Source organism: Anabrus simplex, chromosome 2 (genome assembly GCF_040414725.1).
Source record: "Anabrus simplex isolate iqAnaSimp1 chromosome 2, ASM4041472v1, whole genome shotgun sequence".
NCBI classification, from domain to species: domain Eukaryota; kingdom Metazoa; phylum Arthropoda; class Insecta; order Orthoptera; family Tettigoniidae; genus Anabrus; species Anabrus simplex.
The window spans coordinates 709,720,683-709,746,940 of NC_090266.1; the positions used below are offsets into that span (position 1 = coordinate 709,720,683).

General features: G+C 41.0%; 1 protein-coding gene across 1 annotated transcript in view; it reads right to left on the reverse strand.

Moving 5' to 3' along the window:
* The window catches only part of ninaB (neither inactivation nor afterpotential B), a 79,530-nt gene extending 53,498 nt beyond the window's left edge, over positions 1-26,032 (reverse strand). The window contains exons 1-4 of the mRNA XM_067140030.2: positions 25,807-26,032; positions 22,826-22,937; positions 22,338-22,484; positions 12,486-12,630 (exon numbers count right to left, since the gene is read on the reverse strand). Of these exons, the coding sequence (XP_066996131.2) occupies positions 12,486-12,630; positions 22,338-22,484; positions 22,826-22,937; positions 25,807-26,032 (630 nt within the window). The remainder of the gene's footprint in view (positions 1-12,485; positions 12,631-22,337; positions 22,485-22,825; positions 22,938-25,806) is intronic.
* Between the last annotated feature and the right edge of the window lie 226 nt (positions 26,033-26,258).

The following is a 26,258-nucleotide window of genomic DNA, read 5'->3' on the forward strand; positions in this document are numbered from 1 at the left end:
CGATAAACTAACATACTCCACATCATATCATATAGTCAGCAATGCGTCGTAGAGGACGATAGTAACCGTGCTTATCATTTTGTAATATCGATTCTCCAAGATGAATTCAGACACTGATTCAGACTCCAGTCATGTAAGCACATATACTCGGCTATGAAAGAAGAGAAAGTTGCAGCATCAACAGGTGTATTTGAAGACATAGAGAAAACCTTCAAGTGGGTAGCACTAGGTCCGACCGAAAATCGTGCGTACTGCGAGCTATGTAGAAAGGACTTTAGCATTTTTCATGGTGAGCAGTTTGGCCTTAATAAGCATAATCAACACAAAGGTCACCAAGCAAACGAGAAGAGAAACCTTGCCATCAGTAAGTAATTGAGTTATTTCGTTACTCTGAAAGCATCTTCTGAAAGTTCTGCTCTTTCATACAAGACTGATGTATCACCGCGTAAAACTGAGAGTTACTGTGGCTTAGACAATGCCAGCAAATCAGCAGCATCAGTGTTTCCTAGTTTAGAAATTGCAGAAAAATTGCCTTGTGCTACAACTAAATCTGAGGTGTTAGTTAAAATTGTCCTAGCCCCTAAGAGGGTAAGACACTTTCTGCACATTTTGAAGAGCCCTGAGAAAATCAGCCTGATTTTTACTCTCGTTACTGATACCTAAAATAAAGAAATCATGAATCTGTTTTCTGGTTGTGTTAAGTAGGCAAATTTGATCCTAGCAAATGAGTGAAAAACGAAATATAAAATGTTGTAGAATGTCCTGATGAAAGTGCTATCTTCATTTTAGAAATGCCTCTGGAGAGTCTTGAAGCTCACTCTCCTGTTATAGGATATACAGGGTGAGTCCCGCAAAGGTTACCGTCCTCCCTGTATGCCTCGTGTCGGTAAACGAGTGCGCGGTCGCCGCCACACCGCTCTCGAACTCCCGTACAAAAAACAGATTGAAAAATAGAAAAGATATATAACTTACTCCACTACAGAAAGCGTTGAAAATGCTATCCCTCATCTGTACTTAAACAAGCGTTGTAACAAGTGATGATATTCCGGTTCACTCTCTGCAATTCAGCCTCATGAATCTTCAAATTTCGGTGCGAACCGTATTTTATTTAAGTTCTTCTGTAGTGTGGGTGTTACTTCTATTCCATAAATATAAGTCGCAAGGCGTTAAATCGGGAGAGCGAGATGTTCATAAACCTGCACTAATTATTCCGTCCCCGAAAACATCTCGCACTACATTCGTTGAATTACGAGCGGCATGTGCAGTAGGCCCACCTTGCTGTAGGAAATATCCAACCCACCTCTCCTGTCCTGCACTAATTATTGCGTACCCGAAAACATCTCGCACTGAATTAATTGAAATACGAGCGGTGTGTGCTGTAGCTCCGTCTTGCTGGGGGAGATATCCGATCAGTCTTCCCTGTTTAGTCAGTAGAGGAAAATTCTCGTTCAGTATTAATGCTGTGTATCAGTCAGAATTAACGGTGCCGTTAAAAAAAATCGCCTCCACAATTCTTTTAGCAATAACAGTGCACCAAACTCCTATTTTAAGGTCATGAAGTGGAGTTTCATAAATACCAGTTATTTTTCGAATTTACACGTCCTTGCAAATAAAACAGCAGTAATTCAGGATTGAATTCATTACTGCTGAGAGACTTAAACAACCAATTGCAATAATGTTCTCTTGCGACTGGATTTCTTGGGCTTAAACGTTGTATTTCTGCGACTTTGTAAGGCTTCAATTTTAGTTTTCTTACGCCCGCCGTACAAAGAACAAGAAACCTCACTTTACTGAGCCAGTGTCCTTTCATGTACGGCCTACCTTACAATAGGCAGTGCACACACAAACCAAGAACAGGTATTGTACGCTGGGAATTCCCCGCTGCATATGAAGGCCTGGAATAGCTCACTTGGCAGGAGCACGGTCGGAGTACGATAGTATACAGAGCTCGAAGGTGCGGCACTTTGAATTCAAAGTAAGTAATCTTCTTTTTACCGCCAGGGATGTAGCAATAGTGCTGACTAAACCCTATTTGGTCCCATAAGCAGTTGAGTTCTTCTGGGACTCCTTGGCAAATACTCCTTCCAAAGTATTTCATTTCACCCCCAAATTTTAATGAAATCAATCAGTCACTACTGATCTGCATGTAAGGCAGTCGCCCAGGTAGCAGATTCCCTATCAAGTGCGGCCAGTATCCAGTATTCGGGAGATAGTGGGTTCGAACCCCACTGTCGGCAGCCCTGAAGATGGTTTTCCGTGATTTCCCATTTTCACACCACGCAAATGCTGGGGCTGTACCTTTATTAAGGCCACGGCCGCTTCCTTCCCACTTCCAGCCCTCTACCGTCCCATCGTCGCCATAAGACCTATCTATGTCGGTGCGATGTAAAACAAATAGCAAAAAAAAAAAAAAAAAGATTCCCTATCTGTTGTTTTCCTAGCCTTTTCTTAAATGATCGCAATGAAATTGGAAATTTATTGAACATCTCCCTTGGTAAGTTATTCCAATCCCTAACTCTCCTACCTATAAACGAATATTTGCCCCAATTTGTCCTATTGAATTCCAGCTTTATCTTCATATTGTGATCTTTCCTACTTTTAAAGACATCACTCAAACATATTTGTCTACTGATGTCATTCCACCCATCTCCCCACTGACAGGTCGGAACATACCTCTTAGTCGAGCAGCTCGTCTCCTTTCTCTCGAATCTTCCCAGCCCAAACGTTGCAACATTTTTAGCTAACAAAGCCAACCATTATCGAACCATTAAGTGTATATTAAAATTCCAGTTGGTTTACGAGGAAAAAGTATTTCAACATGGTTAAGCAAAGTAATACAGCACTACAAAACAGAAAAGAACATGTTAAATTTAAACAAACATCACTTTCAACATTCTCTTTCCTTACATTTTTTGCAATGAAATCATTGAGGATGTTTATAAGATCTCATATTCAGTAGAAATAACGGCAAGAGAATTTAGTCACTTTTGTGCCACTGAAGTTCGATGACAACCCTGAAATAGTCCCACGATAAAAATATAGCCTATGCTCACTGCCAATGCACGTAAGTCTACAGCACTACGAAAAATTTGTAATTATCTGTTATGCTCCGTTACCGGTACCAGGAGACGAATAATGTCATCGTTAAAAATCTGATAAGATTCAGTAGTATAAAAGCGTTTTGTAATTAATATGTGATCAAGAGGGGACACTGGAAAACTACTATTTATCACAGGTCTTAAGCCACGTCCAGATTAAGTAATACCGCCTCGCAAAGCCAATTTGAATTCGCCCGCGAAGTAATCTGCTTGGCTAAGTTCAGCAGCTGATAAAATGAAAATGGCGCGAGATATTGATATTTTTTCACATTATCTATCGGGATCACTAACCATATAACGCTCACATAGCCAGTTCACGTTGTTTCCGACCAACCTGTATTTGCTGGATACGTATTTCAGTTCTTCCTCGCTATACATCATAAGAACATTAGGCCGCCGTCATTCTAGAACGTTAATCATGTCTAGAACTTCTTCGTCGAAAGATGATGAGAAAGCACAACAAATACATATCAGCTGCCGATATGCAGTACGGTACCGTGCATGCGCCCGCCAAGGTAACGAATATATATCTTTTACTCAGGGTCCTCTAAGTTAGCGGGCAGTTTATCGATCCGATAGATGTATCTTACGTTCGTTCAACGCAAACACGCAAGTTAACCAATCGATACCGCTATAGGTTCGATATATCACGTTCCAAAAAACCGGGCATGAGACAGTCATTAAGAGAGGTAGTGTATGTGTGGTTTACTCGAGGATTTGTCGACCTTCAATAATTGCTCTTGCCACGAATTAAACTGATATAATATGTTAAATAGGAGTTGTCATTGGTAGAGAAAGGGAGAACAGTTGTCCTAACGAGTCAGTGCACTCCGTTCCAATACTCCCATAAAGAATTAAATCCTATATTTACGAGTCGGGCGACGAACGATGATCAAACGGATATAAAGTTCATGTGTTAAATACTGCGAGGGTAAACAAACCTCGTTTATAGATTAGAAATACAATTTGTATCACCAGACTGAAACCTACAATTTACCGTTTCATCGTCCGTCGTCTGCCTGGGCTACTTCGATTGAACAATGTCGCTTCTTAGATACTGGGGACGCTTCGGGTTCTTTTCAGTCAATTCATTTACCGACCAACAGGTCTCAGAGGAGAACACAACAATTTCAAATGAGGAGCAAAAGTGTGCATACTAAAATTTTATTTAATATAATCACGATAATTATATTTACTGATTAAGCAAGAAAAATCAATTAAATTTGTCACAATACGTTACAAAGCAGTCATAGTGCATAACGTGAATGGTGGAAATATCTTGAAATTGTTTATATTATTATCTTCGAAGGAATGAAAACGCAATGTAATATTTTTGGACAGCAAAACCAGAAAAACAATAGAAAAAGTAAAAATCGGTCAACATTGACCCAAACGATAACAGAGAGTAAACCGACACGATCCGTGGAAATTCTGACCTTCAACAAGTAGAATTTCAGATTTATACTCAATTGAGGTTATCCACCAGTGACTATCCTCTCGGATATTGGAACATCCCCCGAACAGATCAATAATCTAACCCAACTGACTATCCGTTGCTTTGAATAGGTTGCGAAATACTACTTGAAAGCATGGTGTTTATTACAAGTTAACAGCAATGATCACAATCAAAAATAAAATTCTACCATGTAGTGTCATCTCGTGACACCCTTAAGTTATAGACGAATCCCGATGCTGCGACAAGCATCATCCCAAACAGATGTTCAGAATTAACCAACAACACTTGATCCAGGAGGGGTCTTACGTTACATCGTTCTGAAGGAACAAAACTGCGAAATACAGGGAAACATTAATTCATTATGCGTTTAGAAGAAACGGCAAACACTGAAGTTAAAATAAAGTGATAAATCACTCGAAAAATTGTCTTACTAAACCAACTTTCAGGTTAGGAAACAGTTAAGTAGTTAAATTCGTTAAAATACAAGTCCACAATATAAAAAAATATTTCCATTTCTACGTAACTACAACAACAATTATAAATCCGTCTACGTACATTTGTCCCCCTAAACTAAACTACAAGTGAGCGGTAGATCAACGTCTCACCTAAATAATGTGAATAACGTAAAATAAATATAATAACAGCTGACGAATCGAAACAGCATTTCTAGTGTAAATACTACAAAATTAACTAAGTGTCAACACATTGCACTATCATAACATACCATACAACCGAATATTTTTTATAAAGTAAAGAGAAAGAAACAAATAAAAACGGAAGTTCATCGAACTTGAACGCACGCGGCTAGGTAGTAGGGGCCAGTCCTCATTAGCCAGGTTTCTACGTGGGACAAACCTTACATTTTATGCCACTACTGATGCAGTGCTATTATGGGAGCACCTACCAGCTAGTAAAGGTTATGCCGAAACATGGCCAAAATAGTACTTGCTAATATCTTCCGTACTAGTACTGCATACACTAACATCGTTCAAGTTCATTCGCAAAAATGCCTAACCTATGGCTTGGCTATGTACAGACGGCGTCCCAGTCCTGTCGTTGAGTCAACGTTACAGTGTCTACCCATCTCTATCGATAATTAAGTACACCAGGTATCCTAAACTTATCGTTGAGTCAACGTTATGGTATTTACACATCACTCATACTGCCGGGCGAAATCGAGACTTTAACATAATGTCCGGATATTTATATATGATTCTCGTTGAAATTCTCACACATGAATTAAAATTCGCTACAGAAATGAACTCGAATCTGGAAATATAAACTATGTCCGTTTTCTGCGATAAAACGCGAAATCGAAATTAAATAACAAGTTTGAATAGTTTAATCTATTCCTCATTACAATTTAAACATATGCGGTGAAGTTCGCTAAATAAAAATAAACTCAAATCTCGTTTGATATTACGTAATATCACTGAAAACAATAATCACTACCATCACGATATTGACGGCATAACTCGATTGTGAGGCTCTAAATGACCTGCAATGTCAACACTCTAAACATGTATCACTGCAAACTGCCCATTGAAGTAAATTCTCATCAACATACGCATGATAAACTCTCAATCTAATAAATGTCATTCTCTCACCCGCAATGTTTCCAATTCGCGATGTTTTCGTCTCGTAAAGATGCAGAATAAAATTCAATTTACAATAAGTAAGTAATATCTCGACCGTGTGTAAGAATGTATTTTGTTCGTGAGGTCAGCTATCACAAAATGCACTTCGCTGGTATCAAATAGAATCGTCACCTAGACTTAACTGACGTTACATACGGTCTAACATAAAATAATAAGCATTGGAGAACACCAACGTGTACTTAAAATATGCGTTACAACGCACTCACTTGGATTTGACCACCCTTAGATTTTTCAATCGTTCTGGATCGCTATAGGATGTCGCTCCTCTTATAAAGCCTGTTTCAGGAATATTACACATCAACATAGACACCCTGTCACACAAATTCCTCTCCATCGAAATACATGGCCTTTTCTCCTCGGCATCCTGCTAATTGCATATCACTCATAAAATATAGGTTTACACTGCCTTAAACGTTCTTCTTAATTATTCTCATAATATTTCATTTTTCATTACAATTCGTTTTCTTCTTGCTTGAAAACTTTCAAGTACAAGCAATCCCACAACCAAACAACTTCATAATGCAAAGTGGCTTCTCCAAATTATCCCAGACCTCAGGAGCAAAATAGCATGTCGTAATTCTATATCACAAATACATGGTGTCACAAAAATTTAATTTCCACAATGCTAAAATTTACCTTGCTTCAGTGGGTTTCGATATAAACTATAAATTTCGCTTAACTAACTGGTGAATGTATTATTATTATTATTATTATTATTATTATTGTTGTTGTTATTATTATTATTATTATTAGGATTATTATTATTATCATCTCAATTTATTCCTAACGTGAATATTATTACTGTTAATATTATTGTTGTTATTTGACATTATCACACTTATAATTGTTATCTTTATCATTAACATAACTTTTACCGGCCCGAACATTATTTCACTGATTTTCGTTGTAATATTTAACTTCACATTTTTAAGATATGTAAACACAGTTTAACGCCTCGCGCGCCGACATAAATAACAAACAATTGCACTTAAACTGGAATACAGACACGACATGTCATCGTCATTGCAACATACTTAATTCTACACATGCCACATGTACAGCGCGGTGTTATGATTCATTAATTAATTTAAAGGGACACGCATTTACACCTCTAACTACAAAAACACAATATTTGAATTAGACAGACTTGTAAATGTGCCGCTTGACGTGGCGTCGTCTTGGCTGCATCTTAGCTAGAGGCATTCTCCACTTAAATACTACCTTATCAATACACTGATTTTGAACTCGTCTTGAGGCAACACACATTAATATTCTTGAACACGAATTAACCTAATAACAAATTTGATTATACACATATGCGCAAAAATGAGCCACCCCGCCTCGTACCAACCATTCAACTGGTGCAGTCGTCTAAAATGTCCACCTCCCCTTCACCAGGTGTTCCCCAGACATGGATGACCGTCTGACAATGATGCTATCTCTCCCAGAACCCAACAGTTCTCCCTTAAAATTTATCAAAATAACCTTCTCAGTAATAACTCCAAAGAGCTATCTGTGACTTCGCCGTATTCCCTGTTTTTCTTTGTTTGTTTGTAAGTTGCTTTACGTCGCACCGACACAGATAGGTCTTATGGCAGCGATGGGACATGAAAGACCTAAGAGTGGGAAGGAAGCGGCCTTGGCCATAATTAAGGTACAGCCCCTTCATTTGCCTGGAGTGAAAATGGGAAACCACTGTCTCCCGAATACTGGAAACTGGCCGCACTTAAGCGACTGCAGCTATCGAGCTCAATAAAGCTGTATTCCTCGCAGAAGTTCATGAATCCTACAAATAAATTCCTATGATAACCCCACCTACCAGGACGGATGTCGTAAATACAACGTTTAAATATCTAAGTCGTCTCCACTACTCATTAATACTTTGTAAATTGTTCCGTCTCGCAAACCAACAGGCTTTTGAGATTTTCCAGTCTTTCTCTTACACTTTAACTTTTGGAAGGCCTCTTCTTGATATCAAGTGATGTAGGTTCGTCCTGTCGGACCACTGAATGCTGACTGACTGTCTTGTTATGGTTGGGATATTTATGTGCGATCTAGAGATGCGGTACGCCGCATTATCTATTATTGTGCAATCGCTCCATTTGATGACCGCTGGACCGATTTCTTTGAGACTCACCCCAGAGATTCCGCCTATTTTTTAAATCATAATAGTGTTGCTCGCTGATTTCTCCAGCTTCTTTCATGGGCGTAATTAATTAATTCCGTGTACGATGATTCCCACATATTTTGACTGTATGTCCTTGACACGTATAACTTCACTCTGCCAACAGACATGTTAACTTCTCTTTGGGCATAATTAAATATATTTCCACTCTCTGAAGTTAGCTTCATCAAACGTTTCCCAAAATTTTTAATTAATTATTTCCTCGCTAATAACAGTGTCGAAATGAAATGAAATGGCATATGGCTTTTAGTGCCGGGAGTGTCCGAGGACAAGTTCGGCTCGCCAGGTGCAGGTCTTTTGATTTGACACCCGTAGGCGACCTGCGCGTCGTGATGAGGATGAAATGATGATGAAGACGACTCCTACACCCAGCCCCATGCCAGAGAAATTAACCAATTATGGTTAAAATTCCCGACCCTGCCGGGAATCGAACACGGGACCGCTGTGACCAAAGGTCAGTACGCTAACCATTTAGCCATGGAGCCGGACGACAGTACCGAAATCTCTCACAATGAGGGTTATTAGCCAGAATTCCATTATGAATTTTCCGAGGTCTTCCGAAATGTTCCGACCTCGTTCGACATTTTAGGGAACGCCTCCTTCTGTGAATTGACAAGCCCACGAGCTGGAAAGCTAGCTTTCAATTCAAGATGGATGCGCGTTTTTTCTCCCTCTCGCAGTTGGCCCTACATAGGCGTGCGGCGGTGCTTTCAGCAATGTAGAATTATGGGTTCAAGACAATATTTTCTTTCTTTCATTCGAAATTATTAATTCGTGATTAATTCAGTAACTTCTATATATTGATATTCATTTGAGCACATGCCGTGTAAAAAGATAGAATCTACAGCCATGACTATTCTGACGATTTCTAAAGGTTTGCTCAATTGAGGAAACGTTCACTCATTTATCACCAGATGGCTCATTATGGGTCACTATAATCGGAGTATGCCGTGGTGTTTTATTTCACAGGGGCCTGATTCTTCCTGGGCTGTCTGTTAGATACATAGAGAGAATTATATTTCAAGCGAAAATAACAAACGAATTAGTAGGGAATATTTGCATAAGGGATAAGGACAGGAATAAGGAAACCATATAACGGAAGTCGGTTAACCATCTGAAGTAATTAAATCGAGGTTGGTTTGAAGAGAGAATAATTTCGTAATTAATTTCGTAATTAAATCGCGTATTATGACTGTATGTCCTCATTAATACTATGCGCCTCGAAATACCTTTATGTGACAATGTTGAAGGGAGAAACACTGACCCGCATCACATGTATCACTTCGAACGAAAATCCGTTGATATAATATAGTTGACGCAGTATTCAAATTTAGATGATTGAGCCATTCTTGTCAGAGTTCTAAGCTGAAATATCATCACATAGCGGTTTTTCTGGGCGCAAAGACGATTTTTCCTCTTTAATTAAAGGAAAGAAACAATTTACGTAGGTCGAGTCATAAGTCATGGCAACTTTTTTTTCTCGCGAACAGGAGACAACGCGGAAAATCTAAGATATGCATTTGGAAACGTACGGTATGTACTTGTGTATGATGCCACTAGATGGTGTATGTTAACAACAGTGTGGGTCTAAGCATGCCCCCAAGTTCAGTGTATGAGTGAGAGCGTCACAAAATGGAAGTCAACAAGCAGGAGCAACGATCGTATATTAAAATAGCAGTTCTCCGCGGCAAAAATGCGCGCCAATGCCATGCAGAGCTGCGGGAAGCATTAGGTGTGCATGCCATGCCGTATAGAACAGTGGTGAGGTGGATGGAGATGTTCAAACATGCAGCGAATAGTATTCAGCGCCTGCCCCACCGCTGGCAACGCACAGTGGAAACCTTGGGTGATTATTTCGAAAGTCTGTAACCAGTGGAGACCTGTCCTTTCTACGTAGTCTTGTGTATTTGCTGTTTATACCATAATAAAATAATGTTTACCAATGGCCTGTGTTCTGTCACTTTCTTACGAGAATCTCCTGAAATCAGAATTTGTCTTCAGGCACTATGCATAAGTACATGCCCTATATTTCCAAATGCATATCTTAGATTTTCCGTGTTGTCTCCTGTTCGTGAGAAAAAAATAGTTGCCGTGACTTATATCTCGACCGTAGTATATTCTGAGGAATCAAGTCCGAAAAAAGCGGGAAGTACTTAAACGAATACAATGCACACATCGTGCGTTTTTTTGCACCATACCATCGGTACAGCTTCATATGCCATTCAGTCAACCATCTAGTTCTGAGGAGCGGGCTCAAACATTTTGGCATAAAGCCTCAGGGTGCAAATTTTGTACAGGAGGAACCTAAATGGAAACACTGTAGGGAAAGAAAGAATCTACCTGGTCTTTAATGTCTGTCAACCAAATGCTGCTTAGACGATAGCCTGTGGTCCTGTCAAAGTTATCCGGAATGTAAAAGAACTCCAGTGGATATATGTCTGACATCCGTTAAGATTGTTAACTGTTAGGAAGGACCATGAACAAAAACATTATTTACATTGTGATTCTATTATTTTGCAATAACATGTCACAAATATAGTTAGCATTAAGAAGGTAAGTTCTCACATTTCCCAGCGATTAATAAGGAATAGGGAGCTATCTTGCAAATGTTACACCGTCCATCATTACTTTTTAACTTATGCTTTGTTCTGAGTATTTCATGTTATTAAGTGCTGATCTCCAGAGCACAAAAGTGCTTTTTCAGCAGTGTCTCATACCAAAGGCAAAACTATAGTTTCGAGTCAATAGATTTTCCGTGACATTCTTTCGGGACAATCTTGACCTCCATGAAACCAAAACTATTTACGTAATTAATATTATTTATTGGCGTTACGTATCACTAACTACTTGCACAGTTTTCGAAGACGCTGAGGTGCCGGAAATGTTTTCACGGACTATTTCTTCGAGTGCCTTCAAACACCGTCGAACTGAGCCGGGATCGAACCCACCAACTCGGGCTCCGAAAGCCAGCGTTCTACCATCTGAGCCGCTTGGCCTGGTTTAAGGTTATCAGCCATTTTGAGATCTGTGGTAATACCTAGTGTTATTGCTCGTATTTGGATAGGATACGGTGTTATCTGTATTCGCTAAATAATATCTCAACTTTTTCCAGGAGTGAGTATGGAAGCAAATTGAGGATAGCCACTGTCAAACCACGGATCACGGTATATCGGAACGTAACTTAACGGCAGTGAGCAAGTATTGTGCTGTACTGTATGTCTAAATGGGAAAACTACTTATATCACTAACAGTTCACAATTTAATTTAATATTTCTAAATAAAATAATAATAATAATAATAATAATAATAATAATAATAATAATAATAATAATAATAATAATAATAATAATAATAATTTCGTGTGGCTATTTCTAGCCGAGTGCAGCCCTTGCAATGCAGACCCTCCGAAGAGGGTGGGCGGCATCTGTAGGTAACTGCGTGTTATTGTGGAGGAGGATAGTGTTATGTGTGGTGTGTGAGTTGGAGGGATGTTGGGGACAGCACAAACACGCAGCCCCCGGACCACTGGAATTAACCAATGCAGGTTAAAATCCCCGACCCAGCCGGGAATCGAACCCGGGATCTTCTGAACCGAAGGCCAGTACGCTGACTATTCAGCCAATGAGTCGGTCATAATAATAATAATAATAATAATAATAATAATAATAATAATAATGGCGTGTGACCTCCTAAGGTACCTGGTGCAGGTCTTTCAAGTTGACACCGTATGGGCAACCTGCGTGTCTGTGAAGATGGGACCCTACCTATCATGAATTCTAATGATGAAAATGGCACACATACCCAGCCCCCAAGCCATTGGAATTAACCAACGAAGGTTAAAATCCCCCACCCGGCGGGAATCAAACTCGGGACCCCCTGGACCAAAGGCCAGCATGCTATGGAACCGTCAATATTTCTAAATGATGCCATCCAGCTGGCTGAAATATACTCAGGACAACTTGACGTGTCTCTATAATATGGGCCGTTCCATTCACCCGGAAGTACAATACATAACCAACTGATTTATGATATTCGTGCATTTTTTTTTTGAGAACATCGTTAAAATAACTTTTTGTTGGTACTCATACCCTGTTCATGGTCTCCAAAGTCCTCGGGTCTATCCTGTGGATGATCGGTGACTCCGTGAAGGTGTAGAATTCGTCTCCAAACGGGTACACGGATATCATAGCGTTGTCGGATATAGACTCTCCTGGTGTGAACATCGCAGCCACTCTGAACAAGAAGCAGATAAGAAGTTCCGTATAAATGATTTACCGCTAAAATATACGATACTTACAGATAACACAAAAATGACCGCAAAAATCTATGGCACTTACAGATAACACAAAAATGACCGCAAAAATCTATGGCACTTACAGATAACACAAAAAAAGAATTTATGTGGATATATTGGTATCCAATAAGCGTTCTGAGACAACTGAAACATGTTGATTCAAAACATGCAAACCACAGTTCTTGAGATATACGACATCAAACATTTACATATGTTTAACACTGTATTGAGGAAAAAACTCACAGACAGAAGTTTCACTAGAGCATTGATTGCTATATTGAATAATAACGAACATGGCTCTAGCTAAGATTAATGCAAATGCACCACATGTCACTTATTGGATTTGTCTGTTACATAGCCGCACAGATAGCAAAACAGATCTGGTGAATTTATACTACCTTTGGACGCCATAATACCTACTTTCACTGAAAATAAAGAAGAAGCAAATTAAAAAAGTTCTACTTTGTATGAAAAATTACGAAAATCAACGAAAACAATATTCGACGAACGCTGATCCATAACGAGTAAAACTTTGTCAACATCTTCAAAACCTGACGTGATAGAGCAAAACGGTTTTCAGATTTGAAATCAGCCTAAAAAGCTCCACTAAAAACACGGAGCACCATGTCAGATATATACCCTTGTAAATCAGTGTAATGAGTACACTTTCTTACGCTTAATACTATCAAAAGCAAAGCCAAGACTCCTTCGTACATGTCAGAAAGCTCTTGATGAATTAGAAGGTAAAGACTTCCCTTACCCGCAGCCTCGGCACGAATTGGGAGGGAGTGGTTAGTCCTATGATCGGCTGTCTTTACCCCCAGGAGTAAAACTGTTACTCATTTCTGTGGGAGTATTTACTGGGAAGTGAAAACAATAAAATTATTATGATCATTTCGGGTGTAGGCAGAACGAAATCTATGACTTCTTCAGAGGTAGAAATCTCGTTTCCAAATTGTTTACATCATGAATGAGGATCGAACCCACAGCCTTTCCGGCAAACCGAGCAATCCTTCACCACCTTAGCTATGTATCCCCTTATTTTCCTTACAGTCTGAGAAAGTTCACAAAAATAAATATAATCATTCATTTTGTGTATGAAAAACATGATTTTGTCAGATTTCCTTCAATTACGTTACTCCTCGTCTTGCCTAGTACGCCTTACTTTTAGCGCTGCCATTGGTTTCTGGGGTTGCCCTATAACCGCATAGCTTTTGGTGGTGCTGTATGAGGATCCAATTAGCCTCGGGGCTGATGACCTGACAAACAACAACCTAATAATAATAATAATAATAATAATAATAATAATAATAATAATAATAATAATAATAATAATAATAATAATCGTGGTTTCCCATTTTCATTCCAGGCAAATGCTGGGGCTGTACCTTAATTAAGGCCACGGCTGCTTCCTTCCCAGTCCTAGCCCTTTCCTGTCCCATCGTCGCCGTAAGACATATCTGGGTCGGTGCGACGTAAAGCCAATAGGAAATAATAATAATAATAATAATAATAATAATAATAATAATAATAATAATAATAATAATAATAATAATAATAATAATAAAGGTTTCCACTATGTGCAACCTCGGCATTAAGTGGGAGGGAGTGATTAATCCTGTGATCGTGTGGCCTCAGCTACCGTGTACAGGCATTTCGGTTTGACAGCGACTAGGCAATCTGCGCGTCAATTTTGACGTTCCGTTTCTCTATACCAGATAGCGAAGTTAACCGGATCTGTTTTGGATGATCTGTGGCTGAGTTTTAGTTGATTTTATTGGGTAACCACCAAATGTGTCACCAGGGATCGTTTACATGCCGCCAACGGTCGACATGGAGTGTCGAATGGACTTCTTTCCGCCCTTCAGAAATAAAATTACCTCTGCCGGGTTTGAACCTGTGATCTTGGAATCAAGAAGATGGCACTCTACCACTGATCGACAAAGTGAGCTGTACAGGTACTTAAATCTACTGTGAATATCTATGTTGTTCAGTTAAACCACTGCTTGCAAGCTGCTTTACGTCGCACCGACACAGATAGGTCTTATGGCGACGATGAGATAGGAAACTGCTAGGAGTGGGAAGGAAGCGTCCGTTGCCTTAATTAAGGTACAGCCCCAGCATTTGCCTGGTGTGAAAATGGGAAACCACGGGAAACCACTGCTTCTGATAAGATTGTGTGAAAATGCGAATTCCGCTAGTGACTGTCAATCGTGTATTCACCTACAATGAGGCCCAAAGTCACTTCTAAAATCATTTAATTCACTGGTAATATATAAAACCCTATGGTTGAATAGACAAGGCATTGCCTTTAGAAATTAATGATGATCATGATAAGCTGCCTGGCAAATTGTTGAAGCACCAAGAAGATATGGTCGGATGTCAATGTAACTTCGTACACACACACACACACACACACACACACACACACACACCATCGGCGGATATGTAAACGATTATAGGTACAATTCTCTGTGACAGGTAGAACGGCCACCAGAGTGCATTAGTGTTGTTACCAGGCCTGGTAGGGTATATCAGGAGCGTGAACAGCGTCAGATGTTGAGTGATCACTGTGAAGGACACGGAGATGCCGCGTACTCGCGTGAGACAGCGTTATCAGCACCTGACAGAGTTAGAACATGGCCTCCTTTTGGGTCTCCATTTGGCCGGCTGGCCGAATCGCGCAGTATCCATATTTTGGGGACATTCGGATGTGACTCGTCGTCAACGTTCCGGTCAACCACGTCTGACCACTACAAGGGAGGATCGTCGTATTTTACACCAAGCACATCGTAACCCCTTCACATCTACGCCTGCCATCCGAGAACAAGTGATGGACTCCCTGCAACTTTCTGTGTCATCCCGCACCATTGGTCGCAGACTAACAACAGCCGAACTAGGAATTTACCGTCCCATGCGTACGCCGCCTTTACCACCACAACACAAACGGCTGCGTTTGGAATGGTGCCGTGACCAGGAAGCGTGGACTACTGATGAATGGCGTCCCTTTATGTTCAGCGACGAATCGCGGTTCTGCACTACCCCGGATGACCATTGTCTACGAGTATGGTGGTGACCTGGGCAGAGGTCCATTCTTCCAATGTGTTGGAGAGCCTCGGGGGTGTTACTCCTGGTGTCATGGTGTGGGGATCCATCGGGTATGACTTCAGGTCACGGCTGGTAGTAATTAAGAGAACGCTAACGGCACAACGGTACGGTCATCCTGAGTCCTCATGTGTTACTTCTCATGCAACAGTACTGTGGTACCATTTTTCAACAGGACAATGCTCATCCACGCGTCTCTGTGAACTGCCTGCGTGATGATGAACTACTTCCGTGGCCAGCAAGATCCCAAGATCTGTCCCTGATTGAACACGTGTGGGACCAGCTCGGACGTCAAATCCGTCCCAGTGCCCGTATCCAGGATATCAAGGACCATTTACAACAGTTGTGGGCCGGCCTACCTCAGGAGAGGATACAACGGCTTTATGACAGCCTTCCCAACCGAATAAGTACAATCCAAGCCAGGGAGGTTGCAACGTCATACCGATAAATGGGCTCCTACTGCCAAGTTTCTGCTAAATTGACTCGATTTTGCAATCGCTGAAATAGCATCACATACCTTCTCAACACACGGAGTTTCACTTCGTTTCCTCCTACACCTTTGGGGCTTCAGTTTTGTTGTCAGGCAGTGTGAATACTAATAATTTATAGTGCGACATAAAGCAAATTGTAAAATAAATAAATAAATAAATAAATAAATAAATAAATAAATAAATAAATAAATAAATAAATAAATAAATAAATAAATAAATAAATAAATAAGCACATATATATACTGTGTCACATTAAAGACTGTTACGCCTTTCAGCGATCAGTCTGCAAGTCTCTGAGAATTTACTAAATACATCAACAATCCTATATTTCTAACTAGGTTTTTAGCCTCGTTTGATTCCATACCTCTTTTGTTTGAATTATTAGAAACTGAGTCTAACCATCGTGGTCATTATTTCTCTCTCTCTCTTTCACAGGGTGTGGTGACTTGTCATGTGTGGTTACAGAGTTTTCGTCATGCTCTTCCATCTTGCGCTAGATGCATCGCTTGCTGATGAGACCTACGAACTAACTCTTCCATCTTTCTGGTCAGTTCACCTCTCTGCAGTTCTTCTTTGGGTCCTTTTTCCTTTTATTTTGTCCTCTACGGTCAGCTTTTCCATAGCCCCAGTCCTCCTTGATATGTGGCCAAAGTATCTCAAATAGGCCTGGCTAATATTCTTCATGAGCCTTTCCTTGATCTTGACCTCATATAGGGGAGAAGTGTTTGTTCGGTGCTCGGATCAGGATAACCTTACAACTCGGCGGTATACCCACATTTACATCGCTTCAATCTTCCTCCTGCCGGCTTTATTAATTGTCCAGGTTTCGGCTGCGTATGTGGCGATGGGGAAGACCAGAGCATTTACCAGCCGAAGGTTGGTGTAGTTAGTGATGTCTCTGTCTTTCAAGATCTTGGTCAACTTCGCCGTCACATTGTGTGCCATTTCTAGGCGCCTTCTGATCTTATCCGAGCAGTCCCCATTGCTCGTTATCAGGGCACCGAGATAAACGAATCTGCTCACCGCCTCAATGCCTCCTATTGTTCTTAGGTGTAGCAAGTTGTTGTTTGCCCGGTCCACGATCATGACCTTTGTCCTGCCAACATTGATATCCACTCCACACTTCCAGCTAGCTTTTGTGAGCCGGTCCATGGTGATATCCATATTCCTGGCGCTTGATGATCTGATGAGCGTATCGTCTGCATGCCTCAATTTGCCGATAGTCTTTCCTCCTACTCGAATGCCTCCTTCCCAGACTTCCAGCACCTTCCTCATAATGTGTTCTGAGTATATGTTACAAAGCAAGTGCGACAGGATGCACACTTGTCTGACGCTTGCCTCGGTCTTGAATGGTCCTGTGATAGTATTGTTGACGCGAACATGGGACCTGTTGTTACCGTAAAGTGCCTTGACCAAATTTATGAGGTATCCCAGGGTGCATCTCATCTCATCTTGTCGAAGGCTTTCTTAAATACAACGAAGCACAAAAACATCCAGACGTTGAATTCCCTGCCTTTTTCGATAATCTGACGTATATTCAAGATCAGTTTTCTTGTGACCTTTCTTGGGACAAAGCCTTGCTGTTCGTCTGCGATCTGTGGTAGCAGGAAATGCTTGAGCCAGTCATTGACAGTTTGAAGGAGGAACTTGCTGGCGTGGGGTATCAAGGCCACAGTGGGGTAGTTGCAATCAATGAGTGCTCCCTTCTTGTAGATAGGGGATGAAAATCGGCTGGTACCATTCGTGCGGCCAATTTCCCATCTCCAAGACCTGCACAGGTTCAATAGCATGTCTACTCCAGCTTCCCTCATTGCTTTGAAGGTTTCTGCCGTGATTCCATCCAGTTCAGGTGACTTGTTCCTCCGGAGATGTCTTCTTATATTTTGTACCTCTAATCTTATGATTTCTGGCCATCTTTTCCACTGGAATATTTTGGTTTCTTGTGGCTCGTGCTGTATCATTCTTATAAAGTTTCTCTCGCAGTAACACCTCCACACTTCGGCTATGCTTTCAGGATCCATTTTCTTCTCCCCATTCATCAAGGAAGACTTGGATTGTCGTCTTGAATCCCTGGACAAGTACTTCACTTTTCTGTAGAGCTCCCTAGATTCGTGCTGGTCAGCATGGTTTTCGAAATCTTGAGAGATGTTTCTGAAGTGGGTATACTTGTCTCTCGCCGACCCTGCCTTAATTCTTCTGTTCAGCTCCCTCAACCTAGCTTCGTTGTTTTCAGGGCTTCCCATTCAGACCCAAACATTTTTCTTTCTATTATGTATATACATATAATAAAACATAAGTAACTCCAACCACAATTCCTGATGGATGCAGTAATTTTTCACCTGTTTCTAGGCACATGCCAAGTAATGTGTAACTTCCACAGGAGTCTCAGTCTCACTTATGGCTGTGACAATCTGGAAGCTGCTGAGCAATGGGTGGTGCTGAATAATGATATGCAGAGAACGACTAGTGTGTCTGAGTGTTACAAAAGGTATTGCTCATAGGGCTCGTCATGCGGCAATAGCTTTTTCTGGCCCAGAGAGGAAAGCAATGGTAAACTACTTCGCTCATTATCCTGCCTAGTATGCTCCATTTTGGCGCCGCATCGGTTTTTTGTGGTTTCCCTATAACCACATAACCATTCGTGGTGTTATTTGACCATCGAACCAGCCTTTGGGGTGATGGCCTAACAGAAAGAAAACATAAGTGGGAGCGATGTTTATCTCTGTGTTTGTTCGAACGTAATAGGAAACGGCTCGAAATATTTCAAAGAAATGTTCGTTTATTTTAGATATATTCTTACGGAAATACCAGGATATACAAGCTATTTCAGGAGAAACAGTAAATCTGTAAGGAGGCAGCAGAAAGTTGATGGTTCAAACCCCACTGTCAGCAGCCCTGAAGATAGTTTTCCGTGGTTTTCCATTTTCACACCAGGATAATGCTGGGGCTGTTCCTTAATTACGGCTGCAGTCGCTTCCTTCTTCCCCGTCCTATCCCATCGCCCATCATAAGGTCCGTCTGAACCGAGCGACTTGGCCGTGCGGTTAATGTCGCGCAGCTGTGAGCTTACATTCGGGAGATAGTGGATTCGAACACCACTGTCATCATCCCTGAAGACGGTTTTCCGTGATTTCCAACTTTCACATTGGATTAATTGAGGCCACGGTCGCTTCCTTCCCACTCCTAGTCCAGGTAATTGTTGGGGCTGTTCCTTAATTGAGGCCACAGTCGCTACCTTCCCACTCATAGTCCTTTCCTCTCCCAACGTCGACGCGACGTTCAATAAGTAGCAAAATAAAAGGTATTTGAGATAAAACCAACGTATCGTTTTTGTATGTAACTAGCTCTGAGAAGTTAAATAAGTTTAGCTGGTCACTTTAATTCTAATCGTATTAGTGTATTTTCGAGGAAAATTGTGGGTGCATTAGTATTTATTTTTACGGCTAAAAAGATTTGTTACCAATCTCAAACAAACAAAATTCGTACATAAATGCTAGAAACACAGAATTAGTAAGCATGTTTCTCTTGTTAACTTATGCTTTCAATATAGTGCTCAAGGCAAACACCTCGTTAACCTGAATCCGCCCAGCGTGCCATATATGGCACGGCAAACTACACAGTCTTCTTGGACTCATATTATTGTAACCGCGCGCACTGTATCCAACGCTAAAAGTTACAATTTTATTCTCAAAAAATTCAATCTTGGGCGGATCCAGGTTAAGGCCTCCTTTCATTTTATTTTCTTTTCTTTTCTTTCATTTTATGATTTATGAAGCGAAATCTCAACAATATTAATACTTCAAGTAACAAATCAAGATTGTCCATCAACTCTATGGCAAGCGTTGTTGATACGTTCACAAAGTAGTAAAGCTGATTGCTGCACGTGGTGCCCCTGCATAGGTACAGCACATGAACTGGAATTCCAGTACAGAAGTGAATGTCATCATGTCGCTGCCAGACTGTCTACTGATATCCTGGCATTCAACACACGAAGAATGTCAAATGACAAGGCCTTTTTCCAGAGCCACACAACCAGGCCTTTGGACCCTGTTCTCTGAAACTTTGTTATTGAAAACGCTTTAGGGAAGAAGTGAGATTCTCTTCATATTTCCTTATAGTTGTCTGTTACTATATTCACCACGGTCTGCTTTAATATACTGCTGTTACTGTTAGATATAAAGTTTGGCTTTCTGTTGAGCGGCTTCTCATCTTGACTGGAAAAATCTATTCGAAAGGCCATTAACTACTGCATTATGGACGTGATACTTCCCAATAGTTTCTAAAAGTCATTAATGTCACTGCACAATGCCGTTACTGCGCGCAATTCTTGGAATAATCACATAATGAAACATATCTGACATACGACTCAAATCGATATAAAAATTCACCAAAAAGTAATTTCTAACAATTTATCAAAATGAAGCACCAATTCCCGCTTAGCTATGTCATGGTATTATCATCAACTGTAGTCATATTTTGAAGAAAAATTTTAAAATAAACGAAAATGCATAGTCTTTGTGCAGCAGATACTGACCAGTTACCAAGAGCATGGTGACAAAATATGCAGTTCTGTCCCTTACTGCATTCATCACGGTCTGCTTGAATATTAGATATAAAATCTGGCTTTCTATTGAGTGGCTTCTCATCTTGACTGGAAAAATCTAATCATACGCCATGACAAGAAATGGTTGAGATGCTATTTAGAAATCACTCGACTTGATAATGTCCGAGGCTGTGAGCTTGCATCCGGGATATAGTGGGTTCGAATCCCACCGTCGGCAGCCCTGAAGATGGTTTTCCGTGGTTTCCCATTTTCACACCAGGAAAATGATGGGGCTGTACCTTAATTAAGGCCACAGCTGCTTCCTTCCAACTCCTAGGCCTTTCCTATCCCATCATCTCCATAAGACCTATCTGTGTCGGTGCGACGTAAAGCCACTAGCAAAAAAAAGGATAATTTCCAAAATTAAATGGTCAAAGAAATTATGTAAGTGATCCTTATCGAGTAAAAGATGTTATAGAAGGGACGTGTCCAGAGAGAACGGTTCATTTCCGCGCCAGCAGTCGTCTTCAAATTGAAAATAAAGAAGACCTCAAAGTAGAACAAAACTGCATAGGATATGCTGCCAACGATAATAATTATGAAGGTGGCAAATTAAAGGCCATAAGATGTAAATCATCAGATAATTTGGAGATGACGTTCAAAAAGAACAGATCTTGCTACGTGAAGTGGAAAAGTTTCTAGGCGGAATAATAACAGGGAGTCGTTGTGCAGACTTATGGTTGGCAGCAAATTCATAAATGTTCTCTCACATTTCTGCGGCTGTCAACATGAAAATAACGTGAAAATTAAATTCTTTGTGTACATGAGCGAACATTTTGATAATTCACTACATGGGATCGGTGTAGAGCCACTAATTGATCTTGAACATGACGCAACATAAGTAACATTTACCATTAACGAATAAACACTTTTCAACATTCATTCCCCTTTTGCTAACCGTTTACCAAAGCAAACCCCATGTCGCAACAGCCCCGAAGGGCCATGGCCTACCAAGCGACCGCTGCTCAGCCCGAAAGACTGAAGACTACGAGGTGTCGTGTGGTCGGCACGATGAATCCTCTCGACCATTATTCTTGGCTTTCTAGACCGGGGCCGCTATCTCACCGTCAGATAGCTCCTCAATTGTAATAACATAGGCTGAGTGGACCCCGAACCAGCCCTCAGATGCAGGTAAAAATTCCTGTCCTGGCCTGGAATCGAGCTCGAGGCCTGCCGGTAAGAGACAGGCACGCTACCCCTACACTTTGAGCCATTTACCGCTGTATTGTTTCTTTTCGGCGACGACAGGACAGGAATGAAATGCATCTGGGCAGGTAGCCCCATGGTCTTAATTAAGGTACAGCCCGGCACTTTCCTTTTGTGAAAGTGGGAAACCATCGTCAGGGCTGCTGACAGTAAAGACTCATCATCTCACGAATTTACCCTTACAGCTACACAAACCGTACCTCGTGGCCAACTCACTCGCTGAGTCCATACTCATTCTTACCTTTGAAATATACTTTGACATGGATCCGGAGCTGCCTTGGTTCCGAATTCGGTGACTACTATTCGTTGAGCAGCTGTGTTTCTTTTAAATGTTTGAGACTGAAGAAATCGGTTCTGATACGTGACGTTCCCGTTGCTGATGCAAAATCTGAAAACAAAATTTTAACCAAGTTCAAAAATGTTCTCTCCCATTCTTGTGACTGCCTAAATCGTATCATCATGAAAATAAATTATCTGAGTGCACGAAATAACCTGCCGATCATAAATAGACGAATTTAAAGTTCAAAAAATGGATATAGCTCATTGTAAAAGAGTTGAACCTTGTAAACTATTCTACCATTTCATGAAACTCAGCTCCTTCATGTAGGAAAATGTAGAACTCTGAGATCTGTTGTTATGGTAAAATTTGAGTGGAGAATCTAGGCCTGCCTTCATTTTCCGTGATCAAAGAGACGTCAAAAGATCACTGTATTTTCAAACGTGACTCACCGATGTAAAAGAGCAGAACTATCAAACAGGTGTTCGAAAGTCATATCACCGACCTTGAGGCTGCCAGGACCATTCCGCAGTAAGGACCCTCGCAACCACTGTGGCACACAACCTAGAAAAAGAGGGATTCAAATAATAAATAATTTTAGAAAATAGCATCTCTTCAAAAAACCGTTTTTAAAATTGAGTAAGTGACGTGTTTGAACGCTTCTGGGACTCGAACCTGAATCCTCCTTATCTCTAGACCAGGGTCTCTCAAACGCCCAAAATCCCACGCCTGCAGACAGCAGCGCAGAGTTACTGTGCACAGTGCATCGGTCTCGCTCGGCACGGCTCGGACCAACGCTTCGTCTCTGGGCTACTCGGCTAAGCTCGGCTCAACTCGGCTCGGATTTGGAGCGCTACGCAGCAAGTGAGGAAGAGGGAGACAGGGGGAGCGAGCGAGACAGGCGTGGGGAAAGAGAGAGACAGCGCTATTGCTTCAAATCGAGGAGTGGGGGGTCTGCACTCTGGTCAACCAAGCGAAGTCGTCTTTTGCACCGTGCACAGTGCATGCACCCTGGGAGGCCCTGCTCTAGACGATTAAAACTGTCCGACTGGAATAGTCATGCACCCGAGATCTACACTACGTTGGTGCAGAATGTCCAGTGATTTGATACAAACTGATACACGTAAGAATATAATCAGTGAAATGGCTATCATCAAACCAAACTTGTCCAGTATTTAGGAGTGCTCCAGTTCACGGCACTTTGAACTACTTTCTACGTAGAAATAAAAGCTTTCGATTAAATGAGAACTAGCGGGGACATTTCTACATGGAAAAAATATATAATGAAGGTAAATTTCAATATAATTTTTGTCCTTCCTGTAATGATATGCGATTGTGAAACTTTGAGCCTAGATAAAAAACTGTCCAAAACCTCAGAGTAGCCCAGAGAGCAATGGGAAAGGTCATGTTGGTTACTTCCTACAAATAACAATACTCAGATTAGATCTGAAACTTCTGTGAAAGATTCATCGTTAATGTGAAGAAGAAGAAAAAGAAGAAGAAGAAGAAAAGCTGGACAGCTCACATCGCACGTCCAAAAACGGAAGGTGGGCTATATGAGGTCCTACACTGCATTCGTCTCGACCTTGAACGACCTCTCATGACCTCACATGAGATTAGTCGATGAGGTAGTACTAAATGGTTACAGCTGGCCAAGGATCGTGAACTATGCATGAAACTGGAAGAGGCCTTCATTCAGCAGTGGATTGATAGTGGCTTATGATGATGATGATGATGATGATGATGATGATGATGATGATGATGATGATGATGATGATGATTGTACTAATTTTCAACCACGTAACGAGTAAGTGTCCAGCGTCAGTTCTCCTGTCTCAAGAAAAAAATCACCTTTCCTCCTAACGCTCTTTGATATTATCCAGTAGACTGTAACAGTGACAAAATGCTGAATTGCAAAATGTACTTCTCAGAAGTGAATGGACAGCGTAAATTAAAGTAGTATTTTAATGTGACCGAGGACTGTATTTGTTCGCAGTGTTTAGTGTTAACCCTGGGAAAACCCATTTTAGGGGTTGTCTTGCCAGGATGATTGCTGCGCAGCCAGATATCCTGCAGATAGTGTAGTGCCCCAAAGTGTGACGACATTCGTAGCCTACTGTTTTGCTTTCCCGACCGTGACCAATGTCTGTCCTATCAAACAGCTCCTCAGTTGCTCTTATGAATCAAACTGATCCCAGTTCCGGCCGTGGTGCAGAATCGACTCGGGGCCTCCAGATAATAGGCCGACACATTACCTTTTCACCACGGAGCTGGCGGTTTGGTGTCAATAGTTCATCAATTTCTACCTTTTCATTTAACTGTTGCCACATGCTGTAGGTCATATGTACAAAGTGTTAGTTTTACTTTTTTCCCTGGTAGCAGTCGACTGAGCAGGCCAGAGCTACCAATGTGCTGTATGTGTCACACGGATCGTCGGTTGGTTGGTCTTAGAAACATACAAAGCCACAGTGCTAGCTGCAAAGTATTATTCAGGCGCTTAGTTCATTTACAAAGGCTCGTAGTCTGATTGGTGAAAGATTTAACAATAAAAATTAAAAATGTATTTAACTTGACGGTATATCTATGTATGTACCGTATGTATGTATGTATGTATGTATGTATGTATGTATGTATGTATGTTCATTTACCCTCGATATCAGCAGTTCACTTTCCTTTCCGTCCATCATATCCTAAAATGTATTTTTCTTCCATATAGTGAGAGGCAATCAAAATACTGTATTTTTAAATAATAAAAAATGTCCGACTCGTTGACTGAATGGTCAGCGTACTGGCCTTCGGTTCAGAGGGTCCCGGGTTCGATTCCTGTCCGGGTCGGGGATTTTAACCTTAATTGGTTAATTCCAATGGCCTGGGGGCTGGATGTTTGTGCTGTCTTCAACATCCCTGCAACTCACACACCACACACAACACTATCCTCCACCACAACAACACGCAGTTACCTACAAATGGCAGATGCCGCCCACCCTCATTGGAGGGTCTGCCTTACAAGGGCTGCACTCGGCTAGAAATAGCCACACGAAATTAAAAAAATTAATAATACAAAATAAGTTAATATTATTTAAATAGTGTAGTTGTTAAAGGAATTCGGTTTGTGTAACAAAGCCAGACGGGGTTATATTCGCCAGTGAAAAGTATCTACCTAAGTAAAGAATTTATTTATTTATTTATTTACTTTAGATGAACAAGTGAAAAATATGACAGAAGGATATTCGTACGGAAGGAATAAAGACATCATTTATTATTTTGACATTATTCTGGTAACCCACTTTGCAAAAAACGGAAAAATATTGATGCTTGACAAATATACAGATTGATAAAATTAAACATTGTGACAAACAATCCCAGTTAATTCTCTAACCCCTTTGTATTTCTCCAAATGTCTAATCCTCCTGAGAGAAAAATATGTCCTTACCTGTAATCGTCCCTTCGATGGGGTCCAGGACTTCCTTGGAGCAGGATCGCAGCCATACGGAGACATCGCAGTTCGGGTAGAGGTCCTCGCCTGCCGCCAGTCGTCGGGCTAACTCGTCTTCCTTGAGCGCCTTCTGCTGGGGACACGAGTGTTTGAGAGGTAACTCCTTTCTGCGCGGCACCAGTGGGCTCCACGTGTAAAGTAGGGTAGGCTCGTCGGTCGGCATCCTTGCTGAATTACAAGGGAATTAAATTCTTCTAACACAGAGAAACAAACATTTACCATGCTAGTCAGATATGCCGTAGACAGACGATCCTAGGTCGTGGAATATGGGGTACTGTCGAAGTATAAAGGAAACAAACTGAGTGCACAAAGTTGCCCTTGTTTCATGTGTATGAGTGTCAGTATCCTTGAAAGATAAACTCTGTCAAAACAAATAACGTCCAAGGGAG